The sequence below is a fragment of the Cyprinodon variegatus genome, unplaced genomic scaffold (assembly GCF_000732505.1).
Source record: "Cyprinodon variegatus isolate N-32 unplaced genomic scaffold, C_variegatus-1.0 Scaffold204, whole genome shotgun sequence".
Lineage (NCBI taxonomy): Eukaryota > Metazoa > Chordata > Actinopteri > Cyprinodontiformes > Cyprinodontidae > Cyprinodon > Cyprinodon variegatus.
In genome coordinates this window covers 977,946-999,461 of record NW_015150657.1, presented here as the reverse complement: position 1 = coordinate 999,461, position 21,516 = coordinate 977,946, and the positions used below count along the sequence as shown (strand labels likewise).

General features: G+C 37.5%; 1 protein-coding gene across 3 annotated transcripts in view; it reads right to left on the bottom strand.

The window, feature by feature from the left end:
- Positions 1-6,269: 6,269 nt before the first annotated feature.
- The window catches only part of vwc2l (von Willebrand factor C domain containing protein 2-like), a 30,981-nt gene continuing 15,734 nt past the window's right edge, over positions 6,270-21,516 (bottom strand). For all 3 annotated transcript variants that reach the window (XM_015379938.1, XM_015379939.1, XM_015379940.1), the window contains exons 3-4: positions 16,792-16,921; positions 6,270-8,273 (exon numbers count right to left, since the gene is read on the bottom strand). In XM_015379938.1, the coding sequence (XP_015235424.1) occupies positions 8,122-8,273; positions 16,792-16,921 (282 nt within the window). In that variant the 3' untranslated portion in view covers positions 6,270-8,121. The remainder of the gene's footprint in view (positions 8,274-16,791; positions 16,922-21,516) is intronic.

The following is a 21,516-nucleotide window of genomic DNA, read 5'->3' as shown; positions in this document are numbered from 1 at the left end:
GATAGATACATGTATATTTCTTTGGATAACCTTGCCTTGGTTGTACTTTTCTGCTACTGGACCCTGGGTGTGTTTCTCTAGGTTTGTAGCGTAGAAAGCCATCTGTCAATTCTTTTCAGACAGAGGTCACACTAGCTGGAGGGTAAATAAGGTAGTCCAGACATCACATCATTAATGTCTTCCAGCTTAGTCTGTGGATAAACTAAAACATTTTCGAGGCGGCACTAAATATAGTCATCCCTCTGCATTGTTTGTGATTGGTATTTATTCTGTTTTTCTTACCCAGAAAGGTCTAAAGAGCTTAGGCATCAAGATCTCTTTTTAAATAGGTGGTTTAAAAGCATGGGCAAAAAAATAAAATAAAATAAGCTTGCTGTTTGATGTAATTTTGTTGCTGTCTAATACTCCAGACCTTTTAGCCTTTCTTTTCACCGTACAGAGGAAGCAAATGGTTCTGGTTGAAGGCTAAAGTTAGATCAGCTGAAATGAGATTGAATTTGATCATAATTTCCGACCTCTTTACAAGAAAACTCAGGCATAGCCTCAGCAACAGCATTTGTCGATCTTTTTTTTTTTTTTCAGTTTGAGCACTTTCATCTTTACCTTAAATTCTTCTTTCCACACTGTTTTCTTTGTTGCCATGTGAAACCAATATATTCTGCATTTTTGTGAGTGGAATTATTTTCTCTAATGTAAAAGGCTATAGGAAAAAGAGATAATTATTTAACTGAAAATGTCTGTTTAGTATATAGCAGACAATGGGTTTCCAAAAAAGCCCAGACAGAAAGTCAATATTTGTTTAGAACAGGAAAAAAAGAAGCCATTGCACTCAAAAAGACCTTCAGGTATGTGAGCTTTAAAATATCCTCAGCTGGCCATCTCTCAAGATACCATTTTCAAAGGGATTAGTAAGGGACGCACCTAATTGCTATTGATTGCAATGTGCTGCATAAAATTGCTTCCTCCTTTTTTGTTCATTGCGGGTGGTGGAGGAAGGCAATTAGCAGGAAGGAGGAGATAGAAGCCTGGGCTTGCTTGTAATGAAATGGAATGGAAGAAAGAACCAGTGAGTAATGCCCTTGAACTGAGAGAGCATTACAAAACCATTAAGCACTGGTATCTCCCTATTTTTCCTCTCATTCAACCATAAGCCAGCAGGAACGTTTTTTTTGTTTTTCTTTCTTAATTCAGGAATCCTCTGACTTAGAAATGCATTATCATTGGGTTTTAATACTTTCCGGTCCAGCAAATCAGTCGCCGTGTTTAGCAAAAAAAAAAAAAAAAAAAGGAGAATTCAGTGGGATTTATCTAGCAGCAACCTCATAGTTATTCTATTTGGAGTTGTTTTTACGTATCTTTCACGATGATCTGGGCTAACAGAATTACAAACATTCTCCTAATCTTAAAAAATTGGCCTGACACAAAATAACAAAAGAGAACAAACACACATTATTTAAATAACACTTCTTTTTTTTCAAGTCTATTTAACAAAATATTTTTAGTCTAAAGGAATAATACACATTTTGCAATTTGTGATGACAATTTCTTTTTTACTCTGGCTGCAGTTTAAGAATACACACTTTATGTTTGGAGATATTTACATATAAACAAGGGGAACACCAAGGATTCCTTTGAAATTTGGACTTCAGTTTAAATTTTACTTGTGTAAGCATTTATTCAAATACAATCAACTATGCTCGTGAGTTAATATTTTGCCATCTAGAATCTGAGTCCAGTGTCAACAAATCCTTAGTGCCCTACCCCACCATCCCAAAAAGAAATAAAAAATACATTTGATTGTATAGTAACAGTGTTTTAATATTCCCTCACTAAATCTGTGTTGGTTTTCAGGCACACTTCATTTAACAGTTTTGTTGCAAAGTCAAATAAAATGGGAAAAAAACACAATTGTTGATAGTTCCCAGCTACAGTAAATCAGTGTCTCATGGAAAAAGCAACCAGTACAAAATGCTGATGTACAAGGATGCGGCATGAAAGCAGAACAGATGGGGATCGTTTGAACAGACATTTACAAACGGAAAAAAAAAATCTAGTTTCTTAGCAGAAAGTTAACACAGCCAGACTGAGCAACTGATCTGCCCTTCCACTTACTTTCAAGGTAAAAAAAGTAATTTCCTCTGGTTTTCTCAGGGAGAGACTGGATGAATTGCAGATGTATGCTGCTTGTTTATTTGTTTATTTTTAAAGGTAGCCTCCTTTTTCAGACAAAAGCCCAAAGCTGTATGTTAAACCATGTTGTTTCACTAAGAAAGTCACTGGGCTAATCTGTCTAATGAGTGAGCGTACCTGAAGCACAAAGAATGCCTTTCTGCTTTATGTCTGCATTGAATCTACTGCAATAAAACATAAATCTAAATATTAATATGTGGTTTCCTGTTTGATTCCTGCTTCAAGAGCAACCCACATAGCAACTCTTTCCAAACATTTGCATCTACGCTTGATCTGAAATCTAGGCTGTTTAACTTTGTGTCTACAACCGCTTTACCTTCTGCTGCTCTACTTTCCAGCTCAGGCAATAAGAGCAGCTCACCAAATTAAGAAAATGGGAAGCCATTGTTCATTCAATTTAGATTGTTAAAAGCTGAGCACTTCAGAGGCATTTGAAATACATTGGTGGGAACAGCAGTACAATGAGCTGCAATGTCACATTTCAATAGGGATCAAGTAGCTCTAGTGCGACACGTATCCACCCTTTTTGTATCTTCTCTTTGTCTTTTTTACCTTTATCAAAGACCTGTATATTTTTAGATCGAGTCTCTTCAGTTTCAACCGTAGATGAACTGCTCGTTTCCTTGTACTTGTCTTGAACCAACTGGGTGTTTCTAGAACGTTGAGAATAAAATAAAACATAGTTTTCTGGGTAAAATATAACAGTAAATCACCTCGAGCAGGGGTATTACAAGTCGGCACTTAAAGCAGTTTAGGGATGTTCAATCAGTGTGAATGCAAAAGGCCATACTTTGTTAATCTTATCTGGAATAGTAGCAATAAGGCATCTGTGGTGGCAACTTTGCCTTTGAGTCCTGTCCATACAGTCTCTGTTCTTGTCAACTGGCACTCTTTCTCTCTCTTCCTTCGTCTTAGATTTGAATTTTTTTCTCCCCACCTTGGATACTTCTCTAAGCTGAATAACTAGATGGCATTTAAAGTAATTATGATGAATGAATCTCCTTTGATTATTTTGAAATGTCTGGAGTACAGAGGCTGCAGCTGATAAACCATTGGTGTCAGTTTTGCTTTATGAGCCTGCACACCTCTACCCAGATGGATGGGCTCTGCCTGTGTACAAAGAAAGATGCTAAATCAGAGCAGCTAAAAGATTACGGTGACCAGACATCCCTTACTTCTGAGGGCAGTGTCTGTTTTAGAAAACCTTTCCCAGTCTAAAGCTGTACCTGGAATTTTCCCAGACAGTTTTTATGACTGAAGGGTAATTAACATTAACTTCTTCTTGTATACAAAAAGAAATTATTGTTAATTAACAGTTAACGTAAAGATGAGGAACAGAGTGCACCACATTTAAAATTGAGGAAGAAGGGGAAGTTCTTTGTCATGTCTAGTCTCAAATGATGGGGAGCTGCCCTGTGTTATGGTAAGTGTGTTAATTGTTTCGTGTAATTATGATCGGTTTGATTCTTTTGATAAATGCTTGGTTTGTGCCCAGGTAAAAAAATAAAAAAATAAGGCTTTGATGTTTTGTTTTACTAAAGACGAGGACCCAAAATGAAACATAAGCCAAGCTAATCAACAAAAAGTACGGCAAGATCTCAGGTTGCAGTTGGCTTGAGTAAAAGACACTTGTAATAGAATGAATGAAAAGTCCAACTAAGGTACTAATCTGGTACAGTGGTTCTCCAGGGATCAACAAGGGCTCAGCTAAAGATGTTTTAGAACTGATTGGTGACCTTTAGATTATATTTTCAGATAGTTGCTTGTTATAAGTAGAATTATTATATGATGTTTTGCTGATTTGTGTTTGTGATTTATGAACATAGACTTTCAGGCCTCAGTACTCAGTTTGGATGTTAGAAAGTTGCCCATGAAATAATATGTTGGTAACAGGAAAGCTGAATTAGACAAGATTTGCATGATCTGAGAATGATGGAGTAAGAAATAACCACCAGTTTAATATAAATGTATTAGGTTTTTTTTGCTTGTAGTTACAAATAACATGTTAATTAGAACTTCAAGTATTTAATCAGATGAGAAAATAAAACCTAAACTAAAAACCTAATAACAGTATTATGTATGATGAGACTATATCAGAATAACCCCAATAACTGACCCCAGTAACCAGCCAGACACATATAGATTTATCAGCTTGTCCAATAAGCAAAGAAGCTGCTGAAGTTGAGGAAGTAGTGGAGCTGTGCATAGAGCCCATTGATAGGAGAAATTAATCTGCTTCTCTGAGATGCACAGGTCCCTTATGCGGCCAGTTGATAGTAATAAACATATCATCCTTTACCTGCAGGCTTGACAATTACTTGTTTATAATCCATGTTAACACAGTCAAACCTTATTCTCATAGGTATGTAGATGCGAACAGAATGAGAACTTGAAGCACTTTTTTGGGGCAACTCTGTCTCCGCAGACAGCGACAGGCATAATGTTGGATAAATGTTTGTATTTAAAATTCTGTGCTTTCTCTTTATTATGTCACTCTCCCCTTTTGGGGCATATCAATTAGGCCTTCATATAAGCAGTTGTGTTTATTCAGTTCAGATTCCAACAGTTAATGTTGGTTAATGTTTATTGGAGGTTTATATTTGTGAATAATCTTACATGGTAGACATTGTAGTAACAATGATGATACCTTAAAACAAAGAAGTGCAATTTAAGATGATGAAATTACTTTATCAATCCATTGTGCTACAGTTTGAGGAATTCTACATCAGCGAGGACATAATTACCTCAAGAAAAAAGAAGAAAGAAGTGCATACAATGGTTTGTTTGATAAGTTGCAGGTATTGTTGTGGGTTGCTGAGGCTGTATTTTTTGGTTGGTTCTGTAAGATGAATCAGAGCTGTGGGAGGGGATGGAGTCATCATATTAACCATCCAGGGTCTTGTGATGAATTTTTGTTATCCTAAATCTATTTTTGCTCAACCTTAGCAGCTTATACAATCTGCATAGTTTTAGCATGATAATGTGACTTGTTGGGATTTTAGATCTCTTTTTTTATCTTTATATAATACTTCTGTGCAATTGATTCCTTTTCAAAAATATGTGTACAGTGCCAGTAGGTCATTTTTGTTGTTTAACTGTAACTTAATTCCATTGTTTTTAAATTTCTTTAAAGTTATTTTTATTTTCTCCACATAAGGTTAAAAATAAAATGTAACTTTATTGTTAAAATCTCATTTCATTTATTCACACTAGTTGAAGACACTTTCCATTTACTGTTTACATGCTCAAAGGCTGCTATCAGTCTGTCTGCCTTCATCAATTTCTTACAGGCTGATTCTGTCCTCATCTGCCTGTTTAAGCCTGCCACCTGTCTTCCTTTAAGCATTTCTGATTATATCACACCTTGTCTGGCTGAATATTGGGTTCTAAGAGGTTTTCTCTTCTCAACTTTTATAAACCACAATGACTTTTTTTGAGAACATAATCGTTTAAGAAGGTAGTAGTAAGATTCAGTCTTGGGTCTCTTGTTAGCTTCAGCCTTTGGGAGTAAATAATCTGGGTTTATACTAAATTTACAGCATTTCTTTGTGCACAGGACTAATAACCTTTGAAAAACTAATGAGTCCATCTTTAGTAGGATTGATTGACAGCTGTAGACATCCCTGGATGCTGTATGCCTGCCTCTTCACTAAAACTAAGAAAGTGGAGCAAATCTCCAAAGTTCCAATGTCCTTACAGCTGCTCCCCATATCTCAGAGAATAAACTGTAATACTTCTCTCTATAAATCACTCAACGGCTTAGCACCAAAATATATTACAGATTTGTCGTCAACGTATCAACCAACCTGACCCTCAGGTCTTCCCAGAACCAGAGCCAAGCATGGAAAAGAAGCTTATAGTTCTTATGCTTCGCTAATCTGGAACAAAATCCCACAAAATTGTAAAAGTGCTTTAAAACCTAATTTGCCTTAAATCCATATTAAATAGTGCCCTTAACCTGTTTCTAGCTAAACATTTAAGTTTTTAAACCAACATTCTTTCATTTTATTACTTTTTTTATGTTATATCGCAATTTAATTTTCCCTTGTGTGTTGTCCAATCATGTACATGAATTTGAATTGTCTTGCCACTGAATGCACTATATAAATAAACTTGCTTTGCCTCTTCTAAACTTAAAATGCTAAGAGAGTTATACACTATAGAAAAGACCACAGAGATTCCAATCTACCTTTTAAAGAACAATCTTTGCCCAATTTTATCCAGTGTCCTTATTCAAGTCATGCAGCAGATTTCTAGAGTGTGGGATACTTCTAAAATTACTTTTAATGCCTTTTAAGGTGATACACCTCTTTAGTCACAGGTCTTTAATCCTCTGTTCATTTCTGTCTCATTACAGAGGGCTAGAAGCTGCTATTAAGCAACTCATCCATCACTGTAGAGGAATGGGGTTTAAAAGGTTAACGGAAACAGATTTTCTTAAAATGGAGGGGGAAAAAAAATCTTAGTGATGAATGGAGTCTGCTTACGGAAATTCACCTCCGGATTAATGAGTAATATTTATCATGTGAAAAATTTCATGTTTATGGTGCCGGGTAGGGTGCTTCCTCTCTCAGAGTGGATCGCCTGACGACCAGTGTAATACATTAGCACAGCTGTATGTTATAGTCATGATCATATATTTGCTTCATACTGGCTGAGACAGTGTGGTGTTTTCAAGAAAGACTGAAATGAAAATCGGTTAAATATTCAGTGCTACATGTCAGAGCTCTGTATGTTAAAGACTTATGTATGAGGTTTATGTGCTTCAGTGAATGCAGTTCAACACACTGTGCCTGAATAGTGGATGAATGGCAAGACCAAATCATCACATGGACATTACACTTGTGAATGCTGCCTAAAACCACTTAGCCATGTGCAGACCCCCCTCTCCTTTGTGTGCCGGTTCATGCTAGATGTGCCCAGCAAGAAGGCTGCGCCAAGTACCCAGCTGGATGATTTATTACAGAATACTCCTGATTAAGGAAAATTAAAACGGGCTGCTCTTGGCTTCCTAAGTGCTTTGATAACAAGTTCAAGCAGTTAGTTAGTTGAAGGATCTGGACCTTAAAACAAAACAAAAAAACAAAACAATAAAGACATTTGGTCAGACAGAAGATTTGTTTTTCCTGTATTTCCTGCTCATTCAAAGGGCTACATGGGTTAACATCCTGCTTCCTTCTCAGCTACACACAGTAATACCGAAAGCTTCAGTTTGTGCTGCTTTTAAACAAAGACACAACACAAAACAATGGCATACCAAAAAAGAAAAAAGCAGCCTTGTCAGATGCATTGCAGTTTATAAAACATGACACTCATTGGGTAGAGGTGAGCAACAGCCACATCCATTTAAAAAGTCTTATGAAGACAAACAATGTGCATTTTGTAAACAAGCTCTTAGAGGGTAGTGGGGAATTTAAGCTTATCTGCAGTGGTAATCCTAGTATGACCAGGAAAACACAAAAAAAGCGCAGTAAAGTGTGCTTTCAATTTTTCTTTTTTTTTTCCTGCTGTTTGATCTTTACAACACCAGCGTGGTCATGAAGAACGCGTAGTAACAAGCTGAAGACATACATACAGAAACTTGACATGAGCAGTTCACCATTGCCAGTGGTTAGGAAAGAGTTCAAGAAGCTTAGAAACTTTCTGGGAGAAAGCAGCAGAGTCAACTTTTGCAAATATATAGGCCGAGTAAAACTGCAGGGCGGAAACAGCCGTGAGATAAGTTCCATCATCTTCTCACTGGCTAGTATACTGTATTTGTATGAAGCTTGTGAGAGCGTCTCTTCATTTCTACGTCACCTCTGCTTTTCCTTTAACTTCTTTTGTTCTTTATTTTGTAGGAATTGTGCTCATGCCCTGTCAATCACTTAAAATAGCCCAGTAGGCAGAGCCTTGCCTGAGTTTATCCACCATCTGCAGTGGAGCCTCTCTTTATGACAACGACTGGCCGTTGAGGCACTCCCGCCGCAAGCACTGTGCTGGCTTCCACCAGTCTCCGTTGTGGCAGCGGCAGATGGTGCAGTCGTCCACCTTTACTTCAATTCCGGCTGGGATGATCGTCGTTCCGGCAAAGCAATTTGGACCTGCCGCATGAGACACAGAAAAAGAAGAGTGAGAACTACGAGAAATGGATGCATCTCCCCCGAGAGCTTCTTCTCTGCAGAAGGGGTGGTAGAGTGATGCAGAGAGCTGGGGGGAGTTAGGGGAGTAAGAGCAGACGCACAGATCTTTTCACAGGCATGCACCGATGGGCTTGTTTTTGCAACACTAAAGCGCTTTTGTTAGTCTCCCCTTCTCCCTCGACATGGAGCGCTTTGCATCCTAATGCGCCACGAGCACAGGAGCCTGCCAGGCACTGCCTTGGCAGCACTGAGAGGCTGGAGTGCACAAAAAGAGACAGAGGAAGAGGGCTGCTTTGAGAGGGTAGAGTAGAGGAAGGGTTGGTGTTAATCACTTCACTTTTGTATGAAAGGGTCGCAGAAGTCCTTATAGTTTTCTTTTGTTACTACAAACAAGTGAATGGACTTTCAGGGCAATAAATTACTCTCATTAGTTTTGACATCTGCATTATCCTGAAAGCATAGCGGTTTACCTTTTTGTTTTCCATCTTGTTGAGAGGATTCGTTTTAAAAATGTTTTTTTTTTTTTTTTTACCACTGATAAAAACGATGGACAAGCAGATATCTAAGTACAGTTAATTAGTAACTAAGGTTAAAAAGGGTAAAAAGGCTGGTATATTCACACTGTAGCAGGTAAAAAACAAGCAATATTATGTTTGATCAGTTTTCTTTCTAAAGAATTTCTAAAGAAGACCTGATGGTATAAATATTTTTCTAACCCTGTTCAACTAAATTAAAAAGGTAAGCAGAAGTGAATAACAATGGAAGTAATATATCAATTGATGTGATAATCAGTTAAGATAGCTTTCAGTATCCAGCTCCGTACAACCTGCCCATCTAAAGAATCCTCTAAAACTTGCTATAAAAAAACAAAATGTGTCATAACTCCTCAAGACAGAGCCACTTTCAGGGCCAATAGTCCTACACATTTTAGTATCCCAATAAAACTGATTTAATGTGAGATAATCTGATGTGAGAGGTGTGGCTCCTCCCAGAGAACTTTTCTCACATTTGAAAATCCGAGGCTACATTTTCAACCAATTTAGGACATTTTTGCATTCATTTTTTATTTAAGTAGATACACATTGTTAGTACCATGCTGGACCTCCATTCAAATTTTAGTAGAGCATAATTCTGGTTTATATTCAACCAGGCCTCAGGGTAGAATTCCTCTGAAATTGTAATCTGACAGACATGTTATTAGGATAAAGCTGTGGGGTCTGTAGAGGTTATTGGAGGATAGTTTAATGCCATGTTCATAAAAACAATGTGATATAATTTTAGCTTATAGACCAGTATATGATACTGCTGAAACTAGCTATCAGAAGATGGATATACTCTAGTGATTAATGGAGGGTCGTGGTAAGCATTAAGTCTTAGGGAGGCTGTTGCCTTTAAGCGATGCTCAATCAGTACAAAAGCCCTAGTATTACCATGATTTGAAATATATAAAATCATTTTTAAAGTCAATGTACAGCCCTTGGCTCATATAGAGGATCCTTCTGGTTTGCCCTTTCGAAAATCTTGTCTATATGACTTAATAGGGTTGTATCCATCCCTCAAAGAGTCATGTAACCCAGAGCACAGCTTTAATGCAGTCTGAGGGTGGGTTCTAATTCACAGGGTGCACTTAGACCTGGCCTACGTGCAGATTAGATCTTCCAAATACCTAACAAACAATGAAAGCTGAAAGTGATAAGCTGTGAATTGGGAAGGTCCAGACTTCAGCAGCCGTCCCACCCTTATCCCAGCATAGCTTTGGCCACCTAGCAACCGTGACAGTATGAGGCTCAGATCTATACATATGTTATTATTAATGTTATTATTTAGATAAAGATGAGGGACAGGAATATTCACTATTAATGTGACATGTCAAAAATCAAACAGGATATTTCAGCATTCTATGTTTTGAAGTGCTGAAGAAAAACAATGCTCCATGGAAAAAATAAAATAAAAAAAGTGGTTTGGAATTATGAAATAATTAACATTTGTGTAGAAAGTACTTGACAACTACAATCAGATTTATGAACATAACGTTAATTTTTCAATCCACATTATTGAGGATTTATTAAATATTTTTGTCTGGATCTCAGCTATTTGCTCAGATTTTTGTTTATTTAATCTATGAGGAACGGCAGCAGATGTGCCATGGCTGCAGGCGTGTGAAGATGAGCTACGGTAGTTATTAAGCTGCCAATATAGCTCCAGCAGAGTTAAATAAATTTACCTTATTTTGAAGCTCAACTTTAATTTCAGCCAAGATTTACTGAATAAAAAATACAGTTTTTAAAAAGCCAAACTTTTGAATATTATCTGAATGAGTTATGTGATTAACTTCCACCCAGCATTTTAACCCGGCAGTAGGTTCAACGTGGTGAGCCGGCGTATTCTCCTGGATAGAGAGGGAAAACCTGGTTGGCTGACAGCTGCCAAGGTGAGCTGGAGCTGAGAGATCCAGAAACTAATTTTTTAAAGTTAGAGGGATCTTAATAAAGCGAGTATAAGTTTGTGTTTTAAAAAACTATATTCTTACCTTTAAACATCTTAGAGCAGGCATCCCCAGACTCTGTCCTCAAGGCCCCCTGTCCTGCAGGTTTTAGAGGTTTCCTTGCTCCAGCACAGCTGATTTTAATTGAAAGCTGATTAACAGGCTTTTGGTCTACTGCAATCATTATAACCAGCTGTGCTGAAGCAGAAAAAACCTCTAAAACCTGCAGGACAGGGGGCCTTGAGGACCGAGTTTGGGAAGGCCTGTCTTAGAGGTTTATTGTTGATATTAGGAATCCTATTATTTCAGTTGTATTCATAATATTTACCACCGTTGTCCATTGCTGCACGGACTTGACCAATTCACTTCAACCCGAAATGATGGGCCATGAAGGATGCATTCATTGGCAGCATTTAAAGAAAGGAGGATTTTTGGAGTGGGGAAGCCTTTGGCGCAGTACTCTGACCTAATTGGTCCACAAATGTGTTCTTCAGAAGATGCAGCCTCTGAATTGGGGCACATCCTAAGCTACTCCAAAAAAGTTCAAAAACAATCCACTGGACTTTGTGTCCAAGTTGGAAGAAGTTTCGCTTCGCATCCAGGAAGCTTTTTCAAAATGTCAGAAATAGCATTGAGTTTGGGGCTTTATACAGTAGCCCCTACAAAGTCTTGTTATTGCTTATAAAACATGCAAATTGAAATGTACGAAATGGTCCACCCCTTTGGAATGGGAGTCCTTTGGCTTCTTTTGTTAGCCTGCAATGCCCCATACTTGTCTATGTTTCTGAAAGGGGTGTCGTTAAGGGGAATTGTTGGCCTGGCTGAATAGGCAAGGTCTTCTGTTTCCTTGGTTTATTTTCCTTTTTTTTTTTTTAACATAGATGGCTTATGCCCCTCTCAAACCACCTACTTTCTTTGTCCAAAATGTGAACATTCTGGTCCTCAAAAGAATGTCCTTTGTCCATAAGATGTACTGCAGAATCTTGTCCCAGGAGGTCACTCTTCTGTGTTGGGCCATGCAGATTTTGTACATTTCAAACCTAACAAGACCCTGAAACAGAGACTAGTACATCCTAAGGACAAAACCCCCAGACCAAATATGAGTGGATTGGTGTATGCAGTTCGATGCAGTGAGGAATGCTCTGATCTTTATATTGGAGAAACCAAACAACCTTTCCACAGATGCATGGCTTTTTTGCTTTTTAACTTTTTTGGAATGACTATGACCTGGATGACTGAGAATCCAGTCATCCTGAGCAACTTTTGGTTCTCCGGTTCTCTGATGTAGGCTTTCATCTAGTGGAGTGAATGTAGCATTTTCTTTGTCACCATCTGCTAGCCCACAGTGGTCTTCTAATAGATTCCTGATACACTTGAACTTCGCCACAGTGCAGTTGCCAGTTGCTTTCAGAGGTGCTAAACCTGAAACTTTCAGGTCTAGCACTCCTAGGGGCTAAAGGTTACACAGTGTTGCTCGTACAGTCTGCAAAAAGGTAGGTACCAAAGTAGACAAAAAAACAAAAACACAATACAACATCCAACTTGTTAATCCTCTTTTGCCTCAGCACAGATCATTTCAATCAGATTTATTTGCATATATATTTTCAGTTTTTAACCCAGCAAGGTCTCTTTGATCTGGGTTTAGAGGAGAGACTGAAAGTGCTTGCCAACTCTAAACTCTCATCGATCTACCTCTAGACAGCTGGCACAGGTTACAGGACAAACTCCTTTAAGGTTGATGTGGGATGAGTGTGACCTGTGCTCCTGCCAGTTTCGCAGCAAGACATGTTTCAGGACACATGAAACAGTTCAATATTTTCCGCAAAAAGGATGTGTATTCACTTGCCTAAGGTGCTGACAAACCACTGCTATTGGTGAGGACACATTTATTGCATATATTTTTCGTTAACTGCAAAATCCTAATATACAACGAATTTGCTATTCATCCCCCTCCTACTGGTGACGCTAAAAATATATAAATGAATACATATATTTGGTAATTATAAGTGTACACTTATAATTTTGAATTTTGAAAAATTTGCCTTTTGATTTATAAATGAAATATTAAATAGGAATACGAGAGGCCAATGGGGGCAATCTTCCTCTTCTAATGCTAGTTTCCAATATTTATCAAGTTCTGTTTCAGTGAAAAAAACAATGTATATATATATATATATATATACATATACCCCTTTTGTTTCTTTACCCTTTCATATAATTTCATATTGCCAGGTTTTTTCTTTTCTTTTCTTGTTCTTGCTTTCTGCTACTTCTTCACACCTATATAACTGTCCCATCTGCCATGCTTCTGTCCTTTACTCTCTAAAGGCATGTTCAATATCCATTTTTCTTTTATCCTGCGTAATATTTTTAAATTTTGTGATATATAAATATGGCTTGCTATTACATTTAGTTGTTTTTTTTCTTTTTTTTTCTTTTTGTTGTTGTTCTGTGTCCTCATCTCAAACGCCAATTTAACAAATGAAGAATTCAGAAATTCCAGGGTAATAGATAAATACAGGCTTGACCTAGCGTGAGAAGTGCATTCTGGCTTCATCTGTTTCACAAAGGCTTGATCCAAATACTCGAAATAGCTCATACCCCCTGTTCCTAGCTCCTAGGCCATCACTTTTAGTGGGGTCAACAATAAGAACATTAGCCAGTGTAGAAAAGATCCTCCAGACTGCTTTGCTCAATACAGCATCATTACATTATTACGAAACGGAAACAAAAATGATTGATGCTCATCAAATTGGGACTACAGCCTCCCTATACGAACTTCACTGGTGCTTGAAAAAGCATACTACTCTGTCGTCCTAGCTCCTTCCTTACTGCCAGCAATATTTGGATAGCACTTATTAGGGTGACTGCTGGCGCCATGTCTTAAGTGTCCTTATTAATTTAAAGTAAGCCAGGCTCCACAAGTGAAGTTACATTAAGCCAGCTGTAAGTAGTCAAGCGACTCAGTTTCATCACTGAGTCCAAAGTGGCACGGATGAAACTCAGAGCCCCCAATTCCCTGGCTTCTCCCTTTTAGGTTGGACGAGAGTTCCTGCCTCAAGTGGAGGACTTCAGGTATCTTGGGGTCCTGTTCATTAGTGAGGGGAGAAAGGAGTGTGGGATCAATAGATGGATTGGCTGAAGCCACCACTTTAATGCGGATGATGCACTGGTCTGTTGCGATAAAAAGGGCAGAGTGAAAAGGCTTAGCAATTAATATATATTGGTATATGATCCCACCCTCACCCATGGTTATGGAATCTTTATCATGACCGAACGAAGGGGATGCTGGATACAAGTGTCTGAAATTGGCTTTCTCTGCAAGGTGGCTGGGCACTCCCTTAGACATTAGACATAGGTTAAGGAGCATGTTCATTCAGGAGAGGCATTGACAGGAGTCATCTGAGGCGCCTTGAACATATTTTTTAGATTCCCCTAGAGGCCACACAGAAAATTTGAGGGAGCGGCAATAATACACCACACGTATATCATCTGCTTTATCTGTAGTTTTGAGTTGGTGTTTCCAGTCTTGCCATATTCCGTTATTTTTGCCATCAGGGTTTGCTGTATTAGTTATATTTGCTCTGCTTTTTTTTCTAGTTTATTACTCTTAGTGTTTTTAGTATATTTTGTCTTTATCTTTTCAAGCTGATTATTTCTGTATTAATAGGAAGTTGCTCTATGGCAAGGTTCACACTGAAAGCAAATCTAATCTCTTTACCCATATACATCTCTTATTCAACTTTTTTTCGGCAGTTTGAACAGCCCAATTCTGATCCCACTTTCATATGTGGTACTTAATGTGATATATTCTTCACTTTGTTCCTTGTATAAAAACCCCGTTTTCCAAGTGTGCTCTCTACTTTATTGAAATATCGACAGACTCCATGATGCATCCTGAGGTCTATCTTTACTCTGTTCACAAATTCAAAACCTGACAATATTATCTTAAGGAAGGATCATTTCGAAGCTAACATTCGGATATGTGAACTATAGGGCTTTCTTTTTTTCTACATTAGTATATGGCTATTTTTTTACCACCTCAAGAAAAATAATAAAAAAGAAATTAACTCACTTCTTGTGTGTGTAACACCTTTCTTGTGTTGATGTTTTTATTGCATTTTTTTTCTAACACTGAATTCTTTGCAGAATTGCTATAAAAGTTAATGTTGCTTTCATTTTTACAAGCTAAAATGCCAAGTGTCAGGCATGGTAGGGGAGTTCATGCAGAGGGACATGCATCTCAGGTTATAGCTTTGAAAGTCGATTTTTGTGGTGTAATATTTGCTTTAATCTTTTTGATAAGCTGCTTGTTAAGAAAACTTTTCTTAACTGATTGATATATATTTTTTTTTATTCAATTAAAAATATACACATTTCCTTACACAGAAAAAGTTTTGATTATTGAAAAAACTATAAAAAAAATAAACACAATGTTTTTGCTTGGATTCGTCATGGGATTGGAAAAAATGGATGCACCGCAAATATCCCAGTGTCAGATTAAAACCAAAACAAAAAAAAATTATAAAAAAATATATATAGTTTTCTTTGCATAAAAAACAAGGTAGAAATCTTTTAAACATGCTATTTTTTTGGGGGGGGGGATACATTCTTAGTATTTGCGTTCTTGCTTTACAGAATGATCACTGGGCCCACAGCTTGTTTTAATTTTTTCTAATTATTGAGCTAAATTATGGAGGTACTCATTGTTTTGTTATTTTTTGTTTATAGAAGCAAAATTACTAGAATGTATTAAAGGTGTTTGTGACCTAACCAAGTAGTTAAAAAAAAAAAACCTTTCTAAAAATCCAAATAATTTTTTGGAAAACACTTTTATGAAAAAGGGGGTATAAGATAGAAGGACTTGCCTGACAATAGATTGGAGTAATCCTCTAAATGAAGGATGCTGAATTATTGCTTAGGATCACAAAAAAGGAACATCTTGCTCCACTTTAAATCAGTGCTCACTGAGTTCTTTTCTACAGTAGTGTAATGATTTAAAAAAAAGCATGTCTCACACTGTTAAAATGTTTGACTCAGGCATGCTAGAGCATGTTGTTTCCTACTTATTCTGCACAAAAGTAAGAGCTCTCCAGCCCCCCCACCCACCCCCTTTGTCCTTTCTTCACGTTCCTTAGCTTTCCACTCTCATACAGATTTATCTGTAAACCAGAATCTGACCAAACACCCTTGGGGCACCTGCAAACAGCAGGCACTCCCTGAAATGCCAAGGGTGTCATTGTACCCTGTCAGGCTGGATTAGATCTCCTCAAGCAGCTTCGGCAGCTTTGTTACAGAAGGCGTTGTTGTGTGAGCAAAGATGTCTTGGATTAACACCAGATATACTATGGACATAAAGACAGATTTGAGAAAATATGGGTCAGTTGCTAAAGACACATTGGATTTTGTGTACAAATTTTTATATGCCACCTGGTTAAATTTTAGTTCCTAATTCATACTTATTATAAATGCACCATTGTGTTAAGGCTATGAATATGCTAATACCCAAAGTGCTCTTTGCTTGTGATAATTTCAGCAGCTTGACTTTAGTCATAAAGATCCATCTGTCTCTCAAGAATTAGAACTAGCAAAGGGAAGCCACCCACCTTGCCTTGGAAATAGTCAATGAAACATTGGATTCCTATAATTCTAATTTAGGGATTGGCTGTATGTGACAAGGGCACCTGGGTGCTTGGAGATAAAAAGCTCTCCAAGGACCCATTAGTCCTTCGCACCATGCCTTTAATCAATAGACTAATGTTTACTCTGCTTATTGTGTCATTTATAATTAAAACTAGTACTGCTCATTAGTGTCTTGTGGGCCAAAGGTAATAATTTGAATACATAAAACATCAAATACTCCTCAACATGTAAAGGTACAAAAAAAATTGTACACACTGTTGATAAACGTACTCTCACTAGTTTAATGAAATTCACTTTAAAGAAACCACATATTAGAAAAATTCAAGGGAGGATGTCAAAATATTATTTTACCATTTTTACAGATGGGGCAGCACTGCTCTGGCTCATAAACAGGGTTGACACACTCTGGGACAGCACAGTCAGACACCACACAGTGTACCTCGTTATTTGGTTCGCAGCGGCACCATTCACAGGGTGACGGCTGTGGACAGAGAAGGAGAGAGAAGAAATCTGGGTCAGAGGATTTACTTGGTTTCACCTGAGTGTCTTTGTGCATGCATGAGTGTTACAATTTAATAAAGCACTCTGAAGATAAGAAAAGAAAAAAAAAAGATCAACCAACTCACTGATTTGTTTTGTTTAACCCTAAAAAATAGGTTCCATTGGTTTATCAGTCAGTGATTTTGTGTTTCTCTTTTCTGCCTCAATGGAAAGTGGATGAAGCTATACCTACTGTATAAGATATGGCTATTTGTGTCCTACAGGTTATGTTTTCAGTAAATTACTAAATAAGTCTACTCAATAAAATAAAGAAAATTTGTCAGTTTAGATCAAGAGCATCACTTAAAAGGTACTCACCTTTTCATTTTTTTTTTGTTTTCTTATTAGAAACGCAAACTATAATGTAGTATTTCTTATAATATCATTTGATAGACAAACATACAAAATTTGTGTAATTATTATGAGGAAGGGAAGAGATTCATAAAAAAGTGATAGGTACTTTTCTTTCGCATACCTTAGTCAATACCTTTTAACGCAACATTTTAAAGCAAATGCACCCAAAAGAATTTGAGTGCGCGCTGAGAGCAATTCCATAGAATCAGGGGCCAGTTGGCTACAGCCATATTTCATTTTGGGAAAAATGTTTTTATGATCATGTGAAAGGTTAGGCTTCATAGGTGCGAAAAAAAAAAAAAAAAAACTGATCTCATCTTAACACCTTCCTTAAAATGTTCGGGTTTAGAAAAGAAATGGTAGACCTGTTGACAGATCACAAAAAAAAAAAAGAAACACAACTGAAAAATACATACATCTGTTCTCAAACTCTCAGGAGTGTGAAGCCTGTCATATAAACAGTTGTCATGGTGGACATAAACCTTACTGTGGCAGTAAGGGGGACATCCTGTGGAAGGGATATGACAACTTAACCGGGTATAAAAGCTTGTATAATGGAACAACAAAAAAATATTTGTTTTACTGTCTTCTGTTGTAGATGGCCTCAAGAAATATTTTGTAAGGCTGTCTTACTGGGTCTGCATAATGTATGTGAGTTGCGACATGTATATTAGTGCTATTCTGCTGTCTTCCTCTTGATTCTATCTTCATAAAGTCACTTGACCGGAAAATGAACAGTAATGCAATTACATGGACTGGAAAAAATACTGTTTCCAGATCAAAAAGGTCAGGTGCTCATCATATTATATTTTCTCTCTGCTTGTCTTGGTAAACAGCCTACGGAGGGTATATCAAAACTGTGAGTGCTCTATTAGAAACTCGCTGTTCTTAGCCAACATCAGAGGGTATAAAAACCTCACATTGGGGTCTGTTTACTATTCCAAGGAATATTCCACCTGGGCCGACTTACAGGTACTTATGGGGACCAGTCAACTTACTCCGATGAGAAAAAGTCTTAAGTTGGGGTGTTAGGTTTAGGATTAAGTGTGCACTGGTAATGGTTACAATCTGGGTAAGGCCATAAAATTTAATGGGAGTAAATGGAAAATCTCTAGATAGTGGCAGATAATGTGTTGCCCAGGAGAATTTTAATACATCTGGCTTTACATTTTAACTGCATCACTTTTTTGTCAAAAGTAAAAACTTATTATTTTTTATCTCCCCTTTGACTTAAATTCCAAAAATATTATTTCCTTCTAAATAATGCTAATTGCACCTTGTTGTTTTAAGAAGCATCATCAGTAGAAGAGTAAATAACTATCTTTGTAACAATATAGGTTTGTCTTGATTCTTTTTAATGATCATGCAATGTTTCTTGATATCACAATGTTTGTCTTGTACGATTTTGATCATAATCATCAAATACAGCATAATAAAACAGATCAACAGTCGACATTCTGACACAATAAAAATGATGATGTGTATTAATATCTAGATATTGCATCAATGTTTTTACATCAGAAATGTTTTAATTCATAAATCGATGTGGATTGATTTGTTGTTACACCCCTAGATACCTTCATATATCTTCATATCATCAGTTGAAGTAATTCTAATGCCTAGTTAACATTAGTACATTACTACAGACCCAATACATGACAATAAATAACAGGCTTGGTCTTACAGTATGTAGTGTACAATTACATGGCAAGCACCACACACAGACAGATTACAAATAACAAAATTCAAATGTCAGACTGGAAATCTTTCAAACACTCAAGATCAGAAGTTATTTCACAGTAAATTAACATGGTCAATGAGGAAGAGGCAATGGCTGTACTTTGAGGACTATTTTAGAAAAATTTTAAAATATTACAATACAGAAAGTCGTGAGCAAAATAAATGGAGACAACATGAGCAGAGGCTCTACTTGCTAAACCACTTGTTTCTCCTCCACATCCTCTTAATGTGGAGAAGTAGCCTCTCCCGAATGACCGAGCTCCTCATCCTATCTGTAAGGGAGAACTCAGCCACCCCATGGAGAAAGCAAATTTCAGCTGCTGTTATCTAGGATCTTGTTCTTTTGGTGATGGTCCACTTTTTATGACCTTAGGTGAGGGTAGGAATGTAGACCGACCAGCAAACCAAGAGCTTTGCCTTTTCCTTAAAGACTCTTCACCACAACAGATTGGTGCAGCGTCAGGATTATAGCAGCGGCCGCAGCGATCTGTCTATAGATCTTCCGTTCCATTCTCCCCTCATTTGTAAACAAGACCCCAAGATACTTTAACTCCTCCAATTGAGGCAGGAACTTTCCTCCAAACTAAAGGAGAGAGGCCAACCTTTTCCGGTTCAGAACCATGACCTCGACTTTGATGGAGCTGATTTTCATTCATGCTGCTTCACACTTGGCTGCGAACCACCAAGAACTTGCTGCAGGTTTTGGCAAGAAGGACCCTGCAGCTTGGACAGGTCTAACTTAATGCCGGCAATTTGGACCAAGCTCCTGCTATGCTTGTGAAGAGAATGGTCCCCCGATTCCGTATGCCTGAAGCTCCTGCCACAGAGCACCATGATGGACATGGTAAAATGCCCTTTTCAGGTTCACAAAAACACATGTGGATTAGGCAAACTCCCATAAACTCTCAAGCACCCTGCAGAGAGTGTAGAGCTGGTTTACTGTTCCACAACCAGGGCAAAAATAACACTGCTCCTCCTAAAGCTGAGGTTCAAAAATCAGCTGGACTCTCTTCTCCAGCACCCTGGCATAGGCCTTCCCAGGGAGGCAGAGAAGTGCCCCCTCCTTATGAAAAGTAACCACTACCCCAGTCTACATGCCTAGTTGGACTATCCCTGACCTCCCTATGTGTCTGTTACAAAAGCCTGACATCATCCAGAGTTTTAAGGTCATTAATTCATTTTACCCTTGATTTGAAAGACATATTAATTAACTATAACTCCCAGTTCTAGTTATGTAATATATTTAAAATCTTATGGTAAAACTGCACAAGACTTTTATAGTGCATGCGGGGCGGTGATGATCAGACTATTAAGATGTCAACATTGCTGTACATATATAGTAATTTTCTCCTGTGCATATATGGGTCACATGTTTGTATTTGTGAATGTTGAGACTCAGCATATTTCTTCAAAAGAAGAGGGGAGAAGGGGAGATACAGCCAGAGCTACAATGGAATCATTTAGGTGAAAGCAGTTTCATGTCCTAGAACAAGTTGCTAGAATGACACAAAGTCTAGACCTACATCTGACTGAGCATTTAATCAGCAGAGTTACATGCAAATGTGATTCTTCTGTTAGAATCACACTAAATAATCTTTTTAGAATCTCCCCTTATGTCCTAGCATATTAGGCAATTGCTTCATTAAAAAGCATTAAACTTTTTGTTTGATATCTTGCAAAATGGAGCACATGTCAGCACTGCAAAGAGAAAGCTGCCACTTCTAAAAAAAGAGCCCTGAACACAGTAAACTGTGTGATTATATCAGAAGAAATTTCAGATAACATAAAATATACATAAACTTAAGTTTCAAATCCCTTAGACTTTATCAGACATGTTTGGCACACCCAATAGAAGATCAAATAAACTAATTTTATCAGTCTTTATCAAGATTGGCCAAATACAAAAAAGTTTCAAATGAAAAAGCCTGGTGTGTGCAAGTAGGCAGAATCATTGTAGAATTACAGGTTTCATCCTCATCCTTCCATTTACTCCTATTTTGTTAGAGAAAACAGCTGCTAGCCTTGGCAGAACATTTTTCTGGCAAGAAAGGGACCATGTTCCAGCACTGTTTGTTGACTGATGACTTATTCATTTTGTTTATGTCATCATCTATGTCAGATGCTGTAACTCCCACAAAAATTGTTGTGCCAGCAACTGCAACTACAGCTCAACAGGACATCGTCCAAGTTTGTGTAAATAAGTGCCTTGTTATTGCAAGATTCAATGTGACTTTATTACAGTACAGTAGCTCTTTATATCACAGTGCATTAAGGGTTAAAAAAAGAAAGTCTGAGCATATGAACAATGTAACAAGAAAGACTCCAAGCAAGGCAAAATTGGAAAGCTGTTCATTTGGAAGAAATGTAAAAATGTTCTAAATGCTGCTGTTATGTCCACAAAAAAGTGGTGATTTTATTTAACTTTGAACTTCTGTAAAAAAA